Genomic DNA, 19,832 nt, shown 5'->3' with positions numbered 1-19,832 from the left:
ACTTCCGATCCAGCTCTCTGCTATGGCCTGGAAATGCAGTAGAAGAAGATGGCCCAGGTCCTTAGACCCCTACACCCACATGGGAAGCCCCAGAGGAAGCCCCTGGCTCCTGGATTCAGATCAGCACAGCTCTGGCTGATGCGCCCAACTGGGGAGTGAACCAGCGGATGGAAGACCTCTTTCTCTTTCTGCCTCTCCTTCTCTCTGTGTGCAACTCTGACTTTCAAATAAATAAAATAAATCTTTAAAAAAATACCAATTCTTCTCAAGGTATTACTCATACACTTACTGGGCCATAAATGCCTGGGTTTCATTTATTTTATACCCTCAGGGCCTACCCCATATCAGATACCCAATAAAATTTATTTGAATGAATGAGCCTATCAAAACCCTAAATGAATTTTCCGAGAAAATTAGGAAAAAGGTGACACCAACATGTCTTATACAAAATTAAGAGAGAAAAACTGAAAAGGAAAAATTGAGAGAACAGCTCTACCAGATTTAAAATACATTACAGATTAATATGAAAAACAGTGGCACACTGATGCCCACATATACACACATCCCAAGGTATAAATCAATGGAATATTAGAGAAAGGCCAACCCAAGGTTAAAATATATGTAAGAATTACATGTTTGAGGCCAGTGTTGTGGTACATCCAAGTTAAGCTACTACTTGCTATGCTAGCATCCCGTATTGGAGTCCCAACTATTCCACTTCTAATCCAGCTTTCTGATGATGTGCCCAGGAAGGCAGCGGAAGACGGCCCAAGTACTTGGGTCCCTGCCATGCACGTGGGAGACCCAGATGGCGTTCCTGGCTCCTCGCTTTGGCCTGGATCACCCTGTGCTGTGGCAGGCAATTGGGGAGTGAACCAGTGAATGGCTGATCTCTCTCTCTGTTTCTGTCTTCCAATTAAAATGAAAACAAATGAAACTTCAAAAGAAAAAAAAAAAAGAAAATCATTATAAAGCCATGGAAAAGTGAGTATTATTGTGTTACCTATTTCAGACATAAAATCCAGCCATGACCTGAACCTTTTCAGCTCTTCACTTTCTCTTTTCTTCTTGCCAAACATCATGGTATTAGGTATTTTTCCCCAATCGTTCCCCAGTGGTACCGCCTGATTTCTGGCTGTCCTCTCCTCTCTCAGCCTATTTCAGCAACTTCCTAGTAGTCTTCTTTTCCCTCCTCCCTCTGCCTGTTATCAGAGTTCTCTTCCTAAGTATCAACTCATCTTTCTCAATTGTCTGCGTCATTTAGTCCTGCCATCTTGGGGTTGTTTGGGGGAGAATTAACCCTGGTAGGTCCAAAACTACAGAAATCCTGAGAGTACTAAAATAGCAGATGTCCAAGTACAGCTGGAAGGAAAGAAAATAAAAAGTTACACTGTATGCAGTCATGATAGATTTTAACTTGCAAGAAGACTGCCAAGTTGGGGGAAAGGTGACCATCAGTTTACACTAGGCAAAGAACATTATGCTGGTCTGAAAGCTTTTTAAAGCTCCCAGGAACCAACTTATACTTTCTTTTGGATGGAAATGCATCCAGGTGCTATAAACTGAAATGGCAGTCACTCTGGCCTTAAACAATAAGTAGATCTAACAAAGAGCCATTCACTACCAACTGATTTAAAAATAAAAGAGCTGGACAAAGTTGTTCCCCTCCTAAGAAGCACACAACAGGGGTTTAACTGTTAAACTGAAGGATACAATTTTCAGAGTATGAGGTTTCCCTAAAACTGTTTCTGCCCTCTTGGATTCTCAACCATCTGTTGTCTCTAGCTGCCTGCTCTTAAGCTCAGTCAAGGGTCTGAGTCATGGGGCAGTGGCTCAGAGCACCAGTTCAAGTCCTGACTTTTCCACTTCGAGGTCCCTGCTAACAGGCCTGGGAGAGAAGCAAAAGGCAGCCCCTGCGACCCACGTAGGGGACCAGGACGGAGTTCCTGTTCCTGGCTTCTCACTGACACAGCCTAAACACTGCGGGCATTTGGAGAGTGGACCAGGGGATAGAAGATTTCTCTCTCTTAATGTCTCTCTTTCTCTCTCTCTTTCAAACAATAAGTCTTAAAAAAAAAAAAAAAAGTCCCTCCAGTGTTACATGTCCACAGAAATCCTCGCTGACCCTCCAAGCACGTCTCAGAGCCACTCGTGCCTGTGCCCCTGCTCCCTCAGGCCTAGCACACACACACCTGATGCAGTAAATACTGTGCTGTACCTCCCCACGGTGCAGCAGGGCATGGTTTCAAGTGGCCACTCCAGCCCAGGCATCTGCACCTATCCAATGACCACATGAAATCCAAGCTGGCTGATTTAAAATGTTCACCCTGACAGGTGACAGGTAGCCAGTAAGTGCTTGGAAAGAAGTTCTGTGAGTTTTTAAACATTCATTTATTTATACTCCTCTGATCACCTGCTTATTTAGTCTCCAATTTATAATATAGAGTCCTTAAGCAGCATGAACTTGGCTGAACCACGTGGAAGAACACCGAGAAACTATAGAAGAAATGCTCATGAAACATTCAAGGAGAGATCGCGTCGAGGACTAGCAGAACAGCATCTCTGCTAAGGAAGACACCTGGGAAAGCAGAGGAAGGCAGAAACATCTTAGCACGGCACAAGCAAGCAGCCAGTGCGACTAATCACTAAGCTGTAATTAATGGGACAGAGCATGACACGGGAACCCAGGTCTTACAGAGCGGACACAGTGGTACAGCAATGCCGTCTTGACTGTGACTGTGCAAACGTGGGACAGTCATAATCGAACCTCCTTTAACTCAAACCTGTTTTAAAAGTGCTCCTATTTTTAAGGAGAGGATATCATTAACTTCTCCAAGAAAAGTAACTTTGAAGTTTCCCATTTGTAGATGACACAGAAAACTGCCTACTGGCTAGAAAATAAGGCAGTTTTAAAATAAAGTGCCCATCAGCGATTGTATTATTATGAGATATGTTATACACAAAAACACCCAGTATGTAAGAAATAACAAATAAAGATAAAACAAATGTACCCCTCCAAAGCTTAAGAAATACTTTATTTCTACCACCACTGACAACTTTTCATACCTTGGGCAGACAGCCCAAGGCCAGATAAAGATTACAGATATGTTTTATTTGGCCTACATACTGGATTTTTTTTTTAGTTGCCAACATTTAAATATCAAAAAACTTCATATGGAAGCCAGCAGTCTAGAGCATCCTTAAAAATGGGAAGGTGTGGGGGCCAGTGCTGTGGCGCAGCAGGTTAACGCCCTGGCCTGAAGCACCAGCATACATGTGAGCGCCAGTTCAAGACCTGGCTGCTCCACTTCCAATCCTGCTCTCTGCTATGGCCCAAGTCCTTGGGCCCCTGCACCTGCATGGGAGACCTGAAAGAAGCTCCTGGCTGCTGGCTTCGGATTGTTGTGGCCAACTGGGGAGTGAACCAGCAGATGGAAGCTCTCTCTCTCTCTCTCTCTCTCTCTCCCTCTCTCTCTGCCTCTCCTTCTCTCTCTGTGTAACTATTCCAAAAAATAAATAAATAAATAAATCTTAAAAAAACTCATTTTAAAAAAAAATGGGAAGGTGTGGCTCCACTGCACCCACATGCACTATGGCAACAAATGGCTGAACAGGAGTAACACCTTTAAATGGCCATGTACTCGGCAGTACACCGCAGTCCCCACCATGCCCTGCTGTTCCACCTACCTCCCATTTCACTTACTCATTTTACCTGCCTGGCTTCTGCATCGTAAGTGTGACCTCGGCTTATACATCACAATCTGTGACCCCTGCTTGTACATCATAATTCACGACTGCCCCTTATACATCATAATTCACGACCTCCCCTGGTACATCACAATTGTGGTTTCCAACCATTTGGGTATGAGAAACATTATCTAAAGTAAAATAATTATGCAAACTCAACAGGTCTATTACTAAAAGCAGGGCAGATCCGCAATCTCTACTCAGCATTTTAAATCCAAAACACTCCAAAAACAAGTTTGTTTGTAACTCACTTGGCAACAACACTTGACCTGAACTGACATGAGGCTATTTATAAGCTTTATGTTTTCATTTAGTGTGGCTAGATTCATACATTTCACTATAAAATTAACAGTATGTTTGACTGCCGGTGTGCCCCAGACCCATTGAAGATACCATTGATGACCATCATTACTCTGCCAACACCTGAAAAATTCAGAATTCTAAAGCTCATTGGCCCCAAAGGTTTCAGATTAGGGACTGTGAATTTACTTTTTTTAAGAAATGTATTTGAAAGAGGTACAGAGAGAGAGGGAGAGACAGAGAGACACACAGATGTTCCATCCACTGGTTCACTTTCCAGAGGGCCACAACAGCCGGCACCAAGTCAAGCCAAAGCCAGGAGCCATGAACTTCATCTGGGTCTCCCACGTGGGTGGCAGGGATCCAACCACTTGGGCCATCTCTTGCTGCTTTCCCAGGCCAATAGCAGAGAGCTGGAAGGGAAGTGGAGCAGCCAGGATCTAACCGGTGCTAGCATGGGATGCTGGCGTTGCAGGCAGCAGTCCCTGTGAATTTACTTTTTTTTTTCCTTCTTTTTTTTAATTTTTTTTGACAGCCAGAGTAGACAGTGAGAGAGAGAGACAGAGAGAAAGGTCTTCCTGTGCTGTTGGTTCACCCCACAATGGCTGCTGCAGCCGGGGCGCTGCAGCAAGCACACCGCGCTGAACCGATGGCAGGAGCCAGGTACTTCTCCTGGTCTCCCATGGGGTGCAGGGCCCAAGGACTTGGGCCATCCTCCACTGCACTCCCGGGCCACAGCAGAGAGCTGGCCTGGAAGAGGGGCAACCGGGACAGAATCTGGCGTCCTGAATGGAACTAGAACCCGGGGTGCCAGCGCTGCAGGCGGAAGATTAGCCTAGTGAGCCGCAGCGCCGGCCCCCTGTGAATTTACTTTTAATAACTACATTTAAGTAAACAATACACACAAACAAATTGGGGTGTAACCATATTCTGAAAGGGATCTGTAGCTGATTAAGTACTACAGCATCTACCTGTATTTGAGAAAGAGAAGGACGCACACAAAACAACCGTGATCCGACAGAACTCACGGTGCACACACTGACTCTGGGGCCCCAGGTCAAACCCTCCAGGTTTAACTAAAAACCTCGGACGCAGGGCAAGTTCACAACACAAGGGCACTCTGAGAGGTTCACAGACAAGGAGAATTAAAAGATAATGTGCATTTCCCACAAAGTTTGTGATTCACAAAGGATGATGCCAACATGATCACATCCTTTCACATCTGGTTTTTTTCCCAACTCATCTAGAAATACTCTTGATATTCTAGGATTTCACAACATACATGTAACAACAAGGCCATGGCAGATCAGACTAAAAAGACATTGCAAAGATGCAGGGCCGCTTTCCACCCCAACTCAATGCAGACGCTGGATGGAACGCCTGGTCCAGAAGCAGAGCACACCTACCTGTCCACTCTGAGAAATACTGCTTGGGGCTGGTGCTGTGGCACAGCAGGTTAACACCCTGGCCTGAAGCGCCGGCATCCCATATGGGTACCGGTTTGAGTCCCGGCTGCTCTACTTCCAATCCAGCTTTCTACTATGGCCACATCTGGCCACATCTGGCCTCAAAGCATTTTGTTTAGTTCCGTGTACAAGGGGTCTTAATGAGCTTAACTTTTAATTCCATTTTGGCACAAGGTCTTGAAGAACCCCTGTAGCATCATGGGGGTTGCTGAATTTGAAACGAATGCCAGCCTATCGTTCACTGAAGTCCAGATTTCAAGGTTTTCTTGAAAACACCAAAGATCAGGGCACACAGGGTCCACATTCCTACCTGGCTCACAGCAGACATTGATTTTACTAGCCTGGCCCTCCAGGCATTTGGGTTTATAACCTTGGCTTATCTAAAGACAACCATCTGGAAAAGCATTCCGAGTTCCAGGGGAAACTGGTCACTGCGGAATCAATACCCAGGGAGATGCTCCCTCCCGGAGCCTGGGTACTGTGCCCTCTTAGTTCCATCCCTCAGATTCCTCTGTTCCTTGACACCTCCCATAACACCAAGCTCCTGGTCCTGGTGTACACCTTCCCCATTTAAGACATGGCCTGCCCGAGAGCACCATCCGTGTCCACCGGATCGCCTTCATTAAAGGTTTTCAAGAAACAAAACATCTCTTGTTCATTCCAGCAGGACTGCAGAACACACTGTATGATGTCCATGCTTGCCTGACCCACACACATTCTCCCCTTTGGCCGGTAACAGCACCCAGTTTACCCTGGGGAGGCAGCACTCCTCTACCCTCAGTCCATAGGGCTGGGGTGGGGCTGACACCATTCCATTTCCAGGCAAAGCCTATGACTCAAAGGCATTCAGAGCCAATCCTGGGATTCTGGCGACAGGGACCAGGAGAAAAATATTCTTTCCCTCTGTGACTTCAACTGAGGACAATGGGAGACTGTCGGGGGCAGGGGGTCTCCCTGAGGACACTGCCTAGTAAGGAGTGGAACTCTCTGGCTCCAGCAAACTATGAAGCCACACTACTCTGGGTCTCCTTTGGTCATTTATGTGCCCATTTCTATCTTTGGTCAAGGCACCTGAATTGGATTTCCTTCCACCCAAAGAGACACAGTCAGTACAAGAAAAACCTGAAAGTGCTTAAAGATGGAGGAAAAATCAAAGGCTCTGCTCATACTTTCTCCTCTGGAAAACTTGGGCGACCTCAGTCCACCCAGTCACAGCTAGGTTTTGCCCTCTGCATCGGCCCTGCACTTATCTCCTGGACATAATTATGTTCTGCTTCCCTATCTCCTCTACAAATCTACTGAGCTCCTTCAGGGCAGAAACCAGGCATTCACCCTTATTCTTTAATGTACAAGGGGGAACAGTCTGGGCTGACAAGCTCCTGTTGAATGCCTCAATCAACAAAGGCAGTGGACTAGAAGAACCACCCACGTCTCCTCTTTGGGACACCACATCAGGACCCCAGCTCCCAAGCTTTGCCCCGATGATCCACTAGACCATCTTCTCGCACAGTCTCACCCACCCATCGTAAACAAATTGCATCATGAGTACTCACTCGTCCAGGCATTACTAACTCTCCACACGTCCATCCCAAGGAGCCCCACTGTGGGGTTAGTCACAAGGTCTCCATGCTAGGGAGAAGACTTCATTGCAAGACACCACCAACCAAGGGGCATGCCACTCACATGTAGAGCTTCCTTCTCCACCCAGATCATGAAGGGCGGAGGGGGGGTGCGGGATCTTCTAGGCTTCTAGCCTTCATCTTTACCCAAATACATTCAGGATCCTGATTCTGATACACACCATCCATCTGCTTCCAAGAACTAGGCATTCGGGGGCTCTCTCCTGCTTCCATTTTTTTTCTTTCCTAGTTTTTTGTGATGATGTTAAGTGGAAAAAAAATACAAAAATATCTAGGAAATCAGCAAGTAAGAAATGCAACAGGTTCCTCAGTGTAGACAGATGTTCTGACTTTGGGTGCATAAACACCACACCCTTAATAGCTCTGCAATAGCTGCAGCTTCCACTGGCATCTAGCAATAAAGATTTTCAAACAAAGTCAAAGATCAGATCCAGAATTACACTTCCAGCATGAATCACCCCTCTATTTAGTTCACCGTTTCCCATACTGGAGCCCACACCACCAGGGCAATCCAGTAAGAACCAGAATCCTGGAGTTAACAGCGTTCAATGAGCATCTATCATGTGGCAGGACCCATAGCTGACCCTGGGCATGAAAGGCAACACAGCAAGGACTCTCAAGGTGTTCAGTGTCACCGAGAGCACAGACAGGGGGAAACCAGGTTACAGAAAAGCAGGGGTGCAGGGGAATAGGAAACACCCGGGACGGAAGGCTTCCAGAGGCACAGAGACCTCTAAAGGAAGACTTGAAGACTGAGGTGGCCACAGGCAAGGTGTGGTGAGACAGACTTCCCAGAGTTCCAGGTCAGAAATGAAGAAAGCACGGCCTCCCCTAGAAACTGAAAGCAGGCAAGCTAGGCTGGAATTTAAAGTGTGAGAGGAGAAGCCTAAGAGGAAGCAGGAACTAGAGACCCTAAATGGCTTTATAGACCCAGAGCTCTCAGAACTTTGCCTGGAAACAGCAAACTTTCCTTGCCTGACACAACAATGTTAAAAAAAAAAAAAAAAAAAAAAAAGCCAGAGTGACCATCTAAGCACTGAGCAGTAATTCTAGACTGCACGAATGCAGGCACCAAACTCACAAGGACTTCTATCATTCACTTGCAGATCCTTGCTTGAAACTTCAGCCCCTATTACTACTCACGTCCACCTTCCTCCTGCCATTATTTCTTTAATTTTCCCACAGATAACAGCAAAGGAGCCTTGGCCACACGTCAGGAGCAGGGATTAACTCTCCAAACGGGAGAAAGGCCCACCAAAGACACCACGGCAGGGCAAGGAAAGAAAAAGGACAAAACTAAGCAAAACGTTGAAGGAAACGAAACAGTGTAAAAAGCAAATTTAGAAAACTCAAGAGGAAGTAAAAGTATTTTCACAGACACACAGAAAAAGAAGTGTCCCACGTGCTGCAGCCAAACCAAACTCCCCTTTACTGTTTAAAAGAAAAAAAAAAAGGAGAAGCTGCAGCAAGAGCTGTGAAAAATTCACACTTTCATATCTCTTCGCAGAATAAACAGTAAATTGGGTTACAGCACAGCCCAGCTGCCCTGGAAGTCCTTGAAATGCTTGGCCCAGCCGATAGCGCTCATGATAACCACCTCTGAGAAGTTCTCCAAACCACAAATCATTCCTGCTCCGACATCCTGTTCACCCACGCACTCCAGCTCACTTTTGTCACTTAATAATCAATAACGATTCTGCTTAAGCGTGACAGCAGCACCAAAGAGCCACGGATGAGCAAGCATCCGTCTCCAATTCCAAGGGGGAAGACTGTGTCACGGGCACAAGGTGTCTCCAAAAATCCTTTTCCTCCCAACCCCGGATTTCTAAATGTCAAGAACTTGCAGCCGCTCTCAAAGTTCCTATCTAAGCCCAGGGTTGGAGACAGCAGCACCTCCGAATGTCCCGAGCAAATCCGAGCGGCTTTCATCAGCCTTTAGCTACCCTCCGGCCACCGTGCACTTGCAGGAGAAGGGGCTGGGGAGGGGCTGGCAAGGCAAGTCCCCTCTGCACAGCGCTGGGCACAGAAAGGGACGGGGGAGGTTCAGCACGAGGCGGCGAGCCCGGGCAGACTCGACCCCCGAAGAGGGAAGCTAAGGATCGGGTCTACTAGTCCCGCAAGGGCAACGCTGCTCCGGGCCGGGACAATGAGCAGCCCGCAGCCCCGAGGGGTGGCCCTGGAGGAGGCAGCGGGCCGCCCGGCTCGTCTCGGGGGAGCCGCCCGGAGCTCGCTCGGCGCCCAGGCCCCGGCGCGGCACAGCCCCCCGACTCCGAGCTCCGCGGGGCCCCGGGCGGGGCTCTTGAGGCCGCTCGGGAAGCCGCTGGGCCCGAGGAGGGGCCGCCCGCCCCCAACCCCGAGGCGACCCCGGCCCGCCCCGGCCCGCCCCGGCCCGGCGCACTCGCCTGCCCACGGTCTGGTTGGCCAGCTGCTTCATGCGGTTGAACTGCTTCTTCATGGCGGCGGCGGCAGCCCGCGGGGCTCGGGCCGGGCGAAGCAGGGGACGGCCTGGCGGCTCCTACATCGCTTCCCGGCCCAGGCGGCGGCGGCGGCGGCGGCGGCGGCGGCTTCCCCGGCCCGGCCCCGCCTTCGCCGCGTCACTTCCAGCGGCGCCGCCCGCCCGCCCGCCCGCCTGCCCGTGAGGAGGCCGAGCCGAGCCAGGCCGAACCAGGGAGGAGAGCGAGCGAGGGCCCGGGCGCCGGCCCTGGGAGCCTCGGCCGCCCCGCCGGGGCCCCTCACCGCGCCACCACCGCTCTAGTCGCTTTCGGTCCCTGAACCCGCGCCTCGTGTGGCGCCCCAGCTCGGTGCCCTTATGGTTAGCTGATCGATAGATCGATACGGTCCGGTGGGGTTCGATCATTTCAAACCCACCACCCTGAGGAGACCGCGAACAACGGACACAGGACAACACACGAGTAAATCACTAACACCGGCCCTAACTCCAAGATGTGGGCTAGTCCCGGGACGGAAACAGCCGATGGCCTCCCATGCGCCAGGCTTGTGCGCGGGTGTAGACCTCTTTCAGTACGCTCTGAAGGTACCGCTCAGATGGCTGTGTTTCACCGTGGGAAAACCTTCCTTCCATTCAACAAATGATTGTGGGGTGAAAATAACAAGGTTGCGGAACACCAATGTTGCGACTCAGTGCAATAATGAAAAGGGGAACGGTGACATGTATTACTCCTTACAAAAATTTTTTTGTATTTATTTGAAAGGCAGAGCAGAGAGCGAGCGAGCGAGTAAGGCTCGCATCTGCTAAGGGTTCGCTCCCCAAAAGCCTGCAACAGCCAGAACAGGGCCAGGCAGGCGGAAGCCAGGAGGCAGGCACTCGGTCCCTTCTCCCACGTGGGCGGCAGGGGTCTGGCGGCCTCCCTACTGCGCATGGGCAGGAAATTGGGCTCTGGAGGGGGTCCTAGACTCCACCCAGAGGCTTGGATGTGGAATGTGGGTATTCCGAGCCGGGGAAGGGGGCGACAGACCGGCCAGCCCCTGTATTTTTTATACCGGGGCTCGCACACGCTCTGGGAAAGATCTTTTATTTGGGGGCTTTTCGCGGTGTGGTGCCGGCAGCGCCTGGCGCTGGGGAGCAGGGACCAAGGGCCGACGGCGCCAGCAGGCTTTGGGGGGACGGGGCGGAGGCCGGTGGGCGCGGCCTGGGCTCTCCGGGCAAAGCCCTGTGATGGAGAATAAGGCCCATTGTGGTTCTACCCTATATAAGCCCCCAGCGCGCGCTGGGGCGGCGACACTTGGCGGGACTGTCCGACTGCCCTGGACGCTTTCCCGAAGCGACCCAGGTCAGTTCTGTGACCCGCAGCAATGTCCTCGTGGCTTGGTGGCCTTGGCTCCGGCTTAGGCCTCTCCCTGAGGCACGTGAAAGACAACGTGGCTTCCCTCGGGAGCCAATTATCGGACGTTACAAAGGGGGTGCTGAGGAAGGGTGTGGAATCCTTGCAGGATGAGAGGCTAAGAAGTCTCTGCAGAGAGCTGGAAGAAAAGTACCAGGCAGCAGAGCTGAGGAACCACCTGCAGGCCACCCAGTACCAACGCACCTTACAAGAGAAAGAGGCTGAAATCCAGCTTCTCCAGGCAAGGCAGCTGGCGCTAGAGAGCCAACTGGAGAAACAACAGGCCCAGCAACTGAAATCCACCAGGGACATGCAAGAGCTGGAAGACAGAGTGCAAGATCTGAACATCAAGGTATCTGCTGCCGAAAATACAGAGAATGTCTTGAGACAAGAACTAGACCTAATTAATGAGAAAGCAAGACAGAGGGAACGTGCACCTAGTGAGCTGCTCAAGGCTCTCGCCAGTCTGCTGTCTGAGGTCTCTCAGCTGACGGTCATCAACGGTTTTCTGGAGGAGGAGATAAAACATCATCAAGAGGTGACAGAGGTGGAGACGCAGGGCACGGACTCTGCGGCAGCTGCGTCCATTGACACCAAAGGCGCTCTTCATCCTCGGCAACACCTCCTAGTGTACACCTGGGAGAGAGAGCAAGTACTCTCCGTTGGCAAGGACTGGGCTAGAGAATACAGCTGGCTGAGAAAGGAGTATCTCCTAGGCTCTCTAGAGAGTCTCCAAGAACACAGCCTCTCACAACATCGAGAGAAGTACACGGAAGACCGGGCAGGGCGAGCCAGAAGGCCAGCCCAAAGTATCCAACACGAGTCCCTGGAGCTTCGAAAGGCATTGAGACAGCTTTCCACACCATCTGTGACAGACAGAGAGGACGACGACACTCACTTGGCCCAACCTGAAATGAGCAAACACCAAGAGATGGCTTCTCAGATAGAACACCTGAAGAAGAAGCTAGACTTTTTACAAAGACTGGTGACAGGCAAGGGCCTTTTCATTAATTCCAAAAATGACCAACTGCGCTCTCTGAAGAACCGCCTTGCAAACAAAGTGAGAAAAAACACGACTCTGAGGCAAGCGGTGAGGAGCCTAGAAGAAAGCAAGTCAGCGCTAGAAATGGAGGTCTACAAACTGCGCCAAGAGAAGGAGCTCGCAGTGGACACAGCCAGGACCAAGGAGAAGGCTTTACAGGACTCGAACCTGAACCTTCAGATGCAGCTCCAGGAGCGGGACTTTCACTGCTACGCAGTGAAGGAGAAGCTGAAGCAGAAAGAGCGAACAGCACAGCAGCTCTTCCGTGTGCTCCAGTCCATCCCGGAGAAGCTGCTGGCATTCGAGCGCAAGCAAGATGCGGTGCTGTTGGCGCTGCAGCAGACGCACGCGGAAGAGCGAGCCCTGCAGCGCAAGAGTCAACATCTACAGGACAAGTTACTCCAGGAGCTGCGGGGAGTGCTCGGCCATCTTCTCCCATCTGTAGGTGCTGAGGTCCCTGAGACAGCCGATGAGGAAGGTGGACGGGCTGGCATGGGATCCCCGGGAGCCCCGAGAAGCCCCACGGAGGCCTGGCTGCCGCAGCCGGCCCTGGTCACCATCCCCGCCACCAGTACCACAGGCAGGGGCCTCCCAGGGCTGGCACCTGCCGGCGACAAGAAGATCATCGCCAGGAAGGTTTTGGGCACCGTAAAATGGTTCAACGTCAAAAAGGGATATGGCTTCATCCACAGGCACGACAGCAAGGAAGATGTGTTCGTCCACCACACGGCCATCACCAAGAACAACCCGAGGAAGTACCTCCACAGTGTGGGAGACGGCGAGACGGTGGAGCTGGACGTGGTGGAGGGCGTGAAGGGTGCCGAGGCGGCAAACGTGACGGGCCCCGGGGGAGCTCCCGTGCAAGGCAGTCAGTACGCGCCGGAGCGCGGCCATTACGGACGCTACCCGCGGTGGAGGCGCGCTGGGCGCCATGATCGCGACAGCGACAGCGACAGCGACAGCGACAGCGAGGGGTCGCAGAGCGCTGCCGAGAGCCAGGCCCGAGCACGCTGGCCCCGAGGGCTGCTGTGCCCTCGCTGCCTGAGGGGAGCCCCCGGGCGCGGACGAGCGCAGCGCCCCCAGCCTCCCGTGCAGCCCGAGGGGGCGCGCACGGCCCGGCCTCGCCCCAGCCGGCCCGAGGAGGACGTCCCAGGTCTGCAGCCGCCTGACCGCCACGGCGGTGACGCACGCGGGCCCCCCGACGCCTCCAAACCCCGCGACGGCCTGGAGACCCGAGCCGCCTGTCCAGCCGCCGAGAAGCCGGGCGCCGCCCAGGCTGAGTGACCGCGGGCGCCACGCCGCCGCCGCCGCCGCCGTCGTCCGCCATCGCCATCCAACAACGAACGGACGTGGAACTCCGGCGCATGGAGCGAGCGGGATAGTACAGCCCGAACTCTCACTATGTTTTTTCCTTTTTGTTTTTCTCTTTCTCTTTTTTCTTTATCTCTTTTTCTTTTCTTTTTGTCAGTTGACCAGATTACTAGAACTATTTCCATTCTCTATGCGGCACGCGGTGTTTATTATTTTTAGCTAAAGATGTTTTTTTTTTTTTTCAAATTCTCGTTTTTCTCAAGTATACCTTTTAAGGTTTGAAAATTATTTCAGATCTGTTCAAGCTGAGATTTTTAATAACTGTCTTTAATCTGTAAGAAAAGTTTACAACTTGACTTTTTTCCCAAAAAAAGTCAACAAACTGAAGCACCTGTTCATAAAGGTCTTAACAGGAAAAAAAAAAGTGATACTGGCTCCACTAGCCAAGTTCTCATATTGGAGGAAAACCTAGTTTCACCTGCTGAAGACTTGGAACGTTCCCGCAGGAAGTTGCCTCACATAGTGAGTCCAGAAAAAGTCGACGATTATCTCCAAACGAGGGCTGAAAGGCATGACAGCTCTCCGTCGCGAAAGAACAAGAGAACCAGTGTGTTGTACGGCTGAATGAGAAGGAAGGTTTAACACTTCCTCAGAACTGTCTGCAGAAGAAGATTTGCACGCAGCAAACCAGAGAACCCACACAGCGAGATCCAACAGGAAGTACCACTAGCTTTCGAGAGATGGGGGAAATATTAAACCGAACACCAGAATGTGTGACAAATTTTCAATAAAGTTTTAAAACTCTGCAAAAGTGTTTGGAGGAATTTCTGTAGAACCTCCCAGATGGTCCACTCACAGGACACACAGCAAATTTCAGCCTGAGGGTGAGGGTAGGCGAGGGAGAGGGGATGGAAGAAGTTAGGATTGCTGGGGCTAGCACTTGTGGTTCAGCGGGTTCAGCTGCCTGCAATGCCAGCATCCCATGTGGGTGCTGGTTCTAGCCCCAGCTACTCTTCCAAACCAGCTCCCTGCTGATTCATCTGGGAAAGCAGCAGAAGGTGGTCCAAGTGCTTAGGCACTCACCATCCACGTGGGAGACCCAGGTAAAGTTCCTGGCTCCTGGCTTTGGCCTGGCCCAGCCTTGGCTGTTGCTGCCATTTGAGGAGTGAACCAGCAGATGGAAGATCTGTCTTTCCTTCCATTTCTCTCTCTGCGACTCAGCCTTTCAAATAAATATCTTTTGTAATAGCGATTTATGTGCAACCTGCAGAGCAAGGAATGAGACAGCTCTGACTCAATCCCCAGGCTCCCCAAGGAAAGGACTTAAATCTTAGTGTTTAAAGTGTGGGCTGCAGTCCATGAGCAGCTCATGTGTGGACCCCTGGTTGGTGCACAGTGCACGTGGCCTGCCTTGATTGTTCAGTGGGTTTCTTTTGGAATGGCAGGAGTGGGCTCTGGTCTGTCTGGGTCTGAGGGCGGATTGGTATTACTTTGAGCAATGAGATGTTAGCTGTAGAGCAATGTGAGTCCTTGTGACTCAAAAGACTTTGGCTCTGCCTTTACCCTTGTGTCCCTCCCTTAATTTAATGAGTTACTCTTTACAACGGAACTGCAAGGCAAGGGAGATACTGGGGCCTGATAAAGAGTGCATCAAAGACAATGAACAGGGACTTCACTGCTTACAGATTCCTCTCCTCCAGTCTAATTTCCCCAAGTGACTGCAAGTGAACCAGGAACCTCCTGATGATCTAGAAGTGGCGGGACACAGTGAGGTGGCCCATCCAAGAGTTAACTACTCTGCCTCCTGCAGTAAGTCACTCCGCTATTGTTCTTAACCAAGCTGGCCAGCCTTCTGCGACAATGCCCAAATTCTTTGAAAAGTACGCCATGGGGTGTTTAATTTTTTTCTTTAGATTTACTTATTTATTTGAAAGAGTTACAGAGAGGCAGAAGAGGCAGAGAGAGAGAAAGAGAGATCTTCCATCCAGATGGCTGAAATGGCTGCAGCTGCGCTGATCTGAAGCCAGGAGCCAGGAGCTTCCTTTGAGTCACCCACTCGGGTGCAAGTGGCCCAAGGACTTGGGCCATCTTCTTCTTCCCCAGGCCATAGCTTAGCAGAGAGCAGGATCGGAAGTGGAGCAGCCAGGACGCAAACCGGTGCCCAAATTGGGTGCCAGCACTGCAGGCGGCGGTGTTACCTGCTAAGCCATAGCCCTGGCGTCAGGGTGTTTAATTTTCCCAAGATTTCTGAGTCTATGCTGTTAGTCCTAATACTTGCCTCATGTATACAAAGAGGTTAAAGTGCCTTCTCAGGTCTGGCAACACCAGTGTGGGTGCTGCATATAGGTTTTCACATACGGTTCGAGAACACCAAGCATCATATCTAGTTGGCATCTCTCTTGAAATGATGGCCCTCTAACTCTGGCAGTCTTTTTGTGATAGTTACTATCAGGCAGTCATGCATAAGAGCCCTTCATAACCTCTCAGCTTTATGTATTCTACTTTAGGGTTTACACCAGTGACTCCAATTTGACTTTTATTTTTTCAGATTTATTATAGGGGGCTGGCACTGTGGCATAGCAGATAAGGCCACCATCTGCAGTGCCAACATCCCACACGGGGGCCATTTCAAGTCCCAGCTGCTCCACTTCCCATCCAGCTCTCTGCTATGGCCTGGGAAAGCAGTGGAGGATGGCCAAGTCCTTGGGCCCCTGCACCCACGTGGGAGACCTGGAAGAAGCTCCTGGCTCCTGGCTTCAGATCAGCACAGCTCTGGCCATTGTGGCCAGTTGGGGAGTGAACCAGCAGATGGAAGACCTCTCTCTCTCTCTCTCTCTCTGGCTCTCTCTGGCTCTCCTTCTCTCTGGCTTTCCTTCTCTCTGTGTGTAACTCTTTCAAATAAATAAATATTTATTTTAAAGGCTTGTTAGAGATTTTTCAATCCACTGGTTTGCTCCCCAAATGATCATGAGAGCCCAGGGCTGTTCCAAGCTGAAGCCAGGAGCTTTATCCAGGTCTCCTATGTGTATGCAGGGGTCTAAGCACTTGGGCCATCTCCTGTAACTTTCCAAGGCCCATTAGCAGGGAGCTGGCTCTGAAGTGGAGCAGCTGAGACGAACTGGCAACCTTATGGGATGCTGGCATTGCAGACAGTGGCTTAACCTTCTACGCCGCAACGACAGCCCCATCTTTTACTTTTATATTCTCCCATGTCATCATTTTTCTAAAACATCGCTGCTTAATCATCCCGTAGCTCGGTTTTGTTTGGCCTTCATTCTGGTTGGATCTACCCAGATTGCTAGTCTGATCTGGTCCTATATTCTGGAGGGATGGGAAGTGACTGACAACCAAGAGTCTTGTCAACAAACCTTTCAGCAGCATTTGAGCAACCAAGGGGTTTTAAGAGGATGCGTTCTTAAACTAACTTTACTTGGAATCCATCATTAAATTTTTTTTTTCATTCTGTTGTTGATATGGGTATATTCTAATCTTTTTCAAGTTCCTGGTTCACACAAAGATAACCTTTTTTTAAAAAAATTGTATTTATTTATTTGAAAGGTAGAGTTACAGAGAGGCAGAAGTACAGAGAGAGAGAGAGAGAGGTCTTCCATCGGATGGTTCACTCTCCAGATGGCCACAACGGCCAGAACTGTCCTGATCTGAAGCCAGGAGCCAGGAGCTTCTTCCAGGTCTCCTATGTGGCTGCAGGGTCCCAAGTACTTGGGCCATCTTCTACTGCTTTCCCAGGCCATGGCAGAGAGCTGGATGGGAAGTGGAGTGGCCGGGACTTGACCTGATGCCCATATTGATGCCGGCACTGCAGGTGGCAGCTTTACCCACTACACTACATCACCAGCCCCAAATAGAAGCTTTATAAGTGTAGACATCTGTAAGGTACACAAATAGAAACAGGATTTATTTAACAGTAAGAGAGAAAACATAGATTCACATGCAAGTCTGGGTTGCCCCACACTGAGAAATAGCCATTATGTGTGGGCCAGAGAGCTACCCACAGGGAGAGGTGTAGAAAGCCTGAATATCACCTTCAGCCATGGTCCATGATGACAGAGAGTGCTCACCTCTGATGCTGGCTCTTATGAGGTAGGAGGTGTGTCTCTGTATGCAGGGAGCTACCTGGGGACTTTATGATACTTCCATAAATTCACATGGGGCTTAACATCCAGATTTTCATGGTGTCTCCCCTTCTAGGGCCTGGATGAAACAGGTACATCCTGGGAAAGAGAACACCTTTTTTTTTTTTTTTTTTTTTTTTTTTTTTTGACAGGCAGAGTGGACAGTGAGAGAGAGAGAAAGGTCTTCCCTTTGCCGTTGGTTCACCCTCCAATGGCCGCCGCGGCTGGCGCGCAGCGGCCAGTGCACCGCGCTGATCCGATGGCAGGAGCCAGGTGCTTCTCCTGGTCTCCCATGGGGTGCAGGGCCCAAGGACTTGGGCCATCCTCTACTGCACTCCCGGGCCACAGCAGAGAGCTGGCCTGGAAGAGGGGCAACCGGGACAGAATCCGGTGCCCGGACCGGGACTAGAACCCAGTGTGCCGGCGCCACAAGGCGGAGGATTAGCCTAGTGAGCCGTGGCGCCGGTGAAAGAGAACACCTTGATTGATGGGTAAAGGGACAGCTTTCCAGAGACTTCCAGCTCCCTTGGACCTAAACTAGCTACCTAGTAAAACCACATCGGTTCTGTGGGTGAGAGTCACCGTCTCAATGCTGGCCCAGCATTGTCTTGCTAGGAGTTGTACGTCTATAGAATTCTGACAGGCAGCAGGCATAAAATCTAGAAAGGAAAACCCAAAACAAATCCAACAAGAACATAAAAAATCAAGTGTGCCTCTTAAAGGCAATAAAAAGAATTACAGTCTAACAGCAGGTACATTATACTTGACTGTTTGCATTAGTACAAGAAAAGTTGATTTACTATGTAGTGATCTCAGAGAACTTTCAGGAAAACTATGTCAGACTTCAATTTTTTTTAAAAAAGTATAGTACCTCATCTTTTGAAGTTTGACGATCTGCTAACAAGTTACAGTTTGTTTACTCACTGTAAGGCTTGGAGTCCTTGAAGTCTGGCATTCTGTGTATATATATATGTATATATATATATATACATAAATATTATAAATTTGAAAGTCAGTTACAGACTGAGAGGGAGAGAGAGAGATATCTCTTCTATCCACTGATTCACTCCCCAAATGGCTGCTGGGGCCAGGCCAACTTGAAACCAGGAGCCTGAAACTCTATCTGGGTCACCCATGTGGGTGGCAGGGGGCCAAGTGCTCTGGTCATCTGCTGCTTTCCCCAGGTGCATCAGCAGGGAGCTAGATTGGAAGTGAAGCAGCCAGGACTCCAACTGGCACTCCATCCATTATGGGATGCCAGCGGCATTGTAGTCAGTGTCCTAATCTGCTGTGCCACAGTACTGGCTCCCTGAGGATATTTTTAGATATGCCAAATGGTTCAAATTGTATTCTATCATGAAGAGAACATGTTCTTAATGAATTTATGCAAATAATCACTTTGCACACAGAAAAAAGATGATAATAAACAGTTTTTGAACTTTGAAGGTATTCAGTAGGAAGGAAAGGTACACATGTTTATCTTTTTTTTTTTTAAGTTTTATTTGAAAGGCACAGTTACAGAGACAGAAAGGTGGGGACAAAGAGAGACATGGATTTTCTATCTGCTGGTTTACTCCCCAAATGGTCACAATGGCCAGGGCTGGGCCAGACAGAAGCCGGGAGCCAGGAACAACTTCTGGGTCTCTCACTTGGGCTCTGGAGCCCAAGCACTTGGGTCATCATGTGCTGCTCTCCCTGGTGCATTAGCAGAGAGCTGGATTGGAAGTAGAGCAGCCAGGACTCAAATTGGTACCCTTTGGGATGCCGCTGTTGCAGATAGCAGCTTACCCACTACGCTACAATGCTTGCCCCCATCTGTGTTTTTAAAAACACACTTTACTAAAGTGTTGTAAACCCTAGAAATCTCAAGAAAAAAATTCCCTTAAGCCTAGAAGGCAAAACATTTAGGTATAAAACCAATATTGACTTAAATAAGAGCTAGAACCCCATATATTTCATTAGTTCATTGAGTATTGTGTAATTATTGTCTTAATTAATCAATTACAAACATTTGCTGAGTTTTTTTCTGATTCTAAATGTTTCCAGAGAAGACCTCGAACTGTTGGTGGCAAAAGACTTAAAACCGGGGCCAGCACTGTAACACAGTGGGTTAAGTTGCCACCTATAAACTATATCAGAGTACAGGTTTGAATCCTGGCTGCTCAGCTTCTAATCCAGCTCCCTGCTAATGCACCTGGGAAGATAGTGGGAGATGGTCCAAGTGCTTGGGCCCCTGCCACCCATCAGGGAAGCCAGGATGGTGTTCCTTGTCTCCTGGCTTTGGCTGTCATTTGGGCAGTAAACCAGCAGATGGAAGATCTTTCTTTGCCCCTCTCTCTCTCTCCTTCTGC

The 19,832-nt window shown here is 49.9% G+C and overlaps 1 protein-coding gene across 2 annotated transcripts in view; it reads right to left on the bottom strand.

Annotated features, from left to right (window-relative positions):
- The window catches only part of LOC103348590 (uncharacterized), a 53,809-nt gene extending 44,118 nt beyond the window's left edge, over window positions 1-9,691 (bottom strand). For both annotated transcript variants that reach the window (XM_070064574.2, XM_089321734.1), the window contains exon 1: window positions 9,556-9,691. In XM_070064574.2, coding sequence (XP_069920675.1) covers window positions 9,556-9,608 — 53 coding nt within the window. In that variant the 5' untranslated portion in view covers window positions 9,609-9,691. The remainder of the gene's footprint in view (window positions 1-9,555) is intronic.
- Between the last annotated feature and the right edge of the window lie 10,141 nt (window positions 9,692-19,832).

Source organism: Oryctolagus cuniculus, chromosome 19, assembly GCF_051225735.1.
Source record: "Oryctolagus cuniculus isolate XC-2025 breed Fujian yellow rabbit chromosome 19, ASM5122573v1, whole genome shotgun sequence".
NCBI lineage: Eukaryota > Metazoa > Chordata > Mammalia > Lagomorpha > Leporidae > Oryctolagus > Oryctolagus cuniculus.
This window is presented reverse-complemented; position numbering and strand designations above follow the sequence as displayed.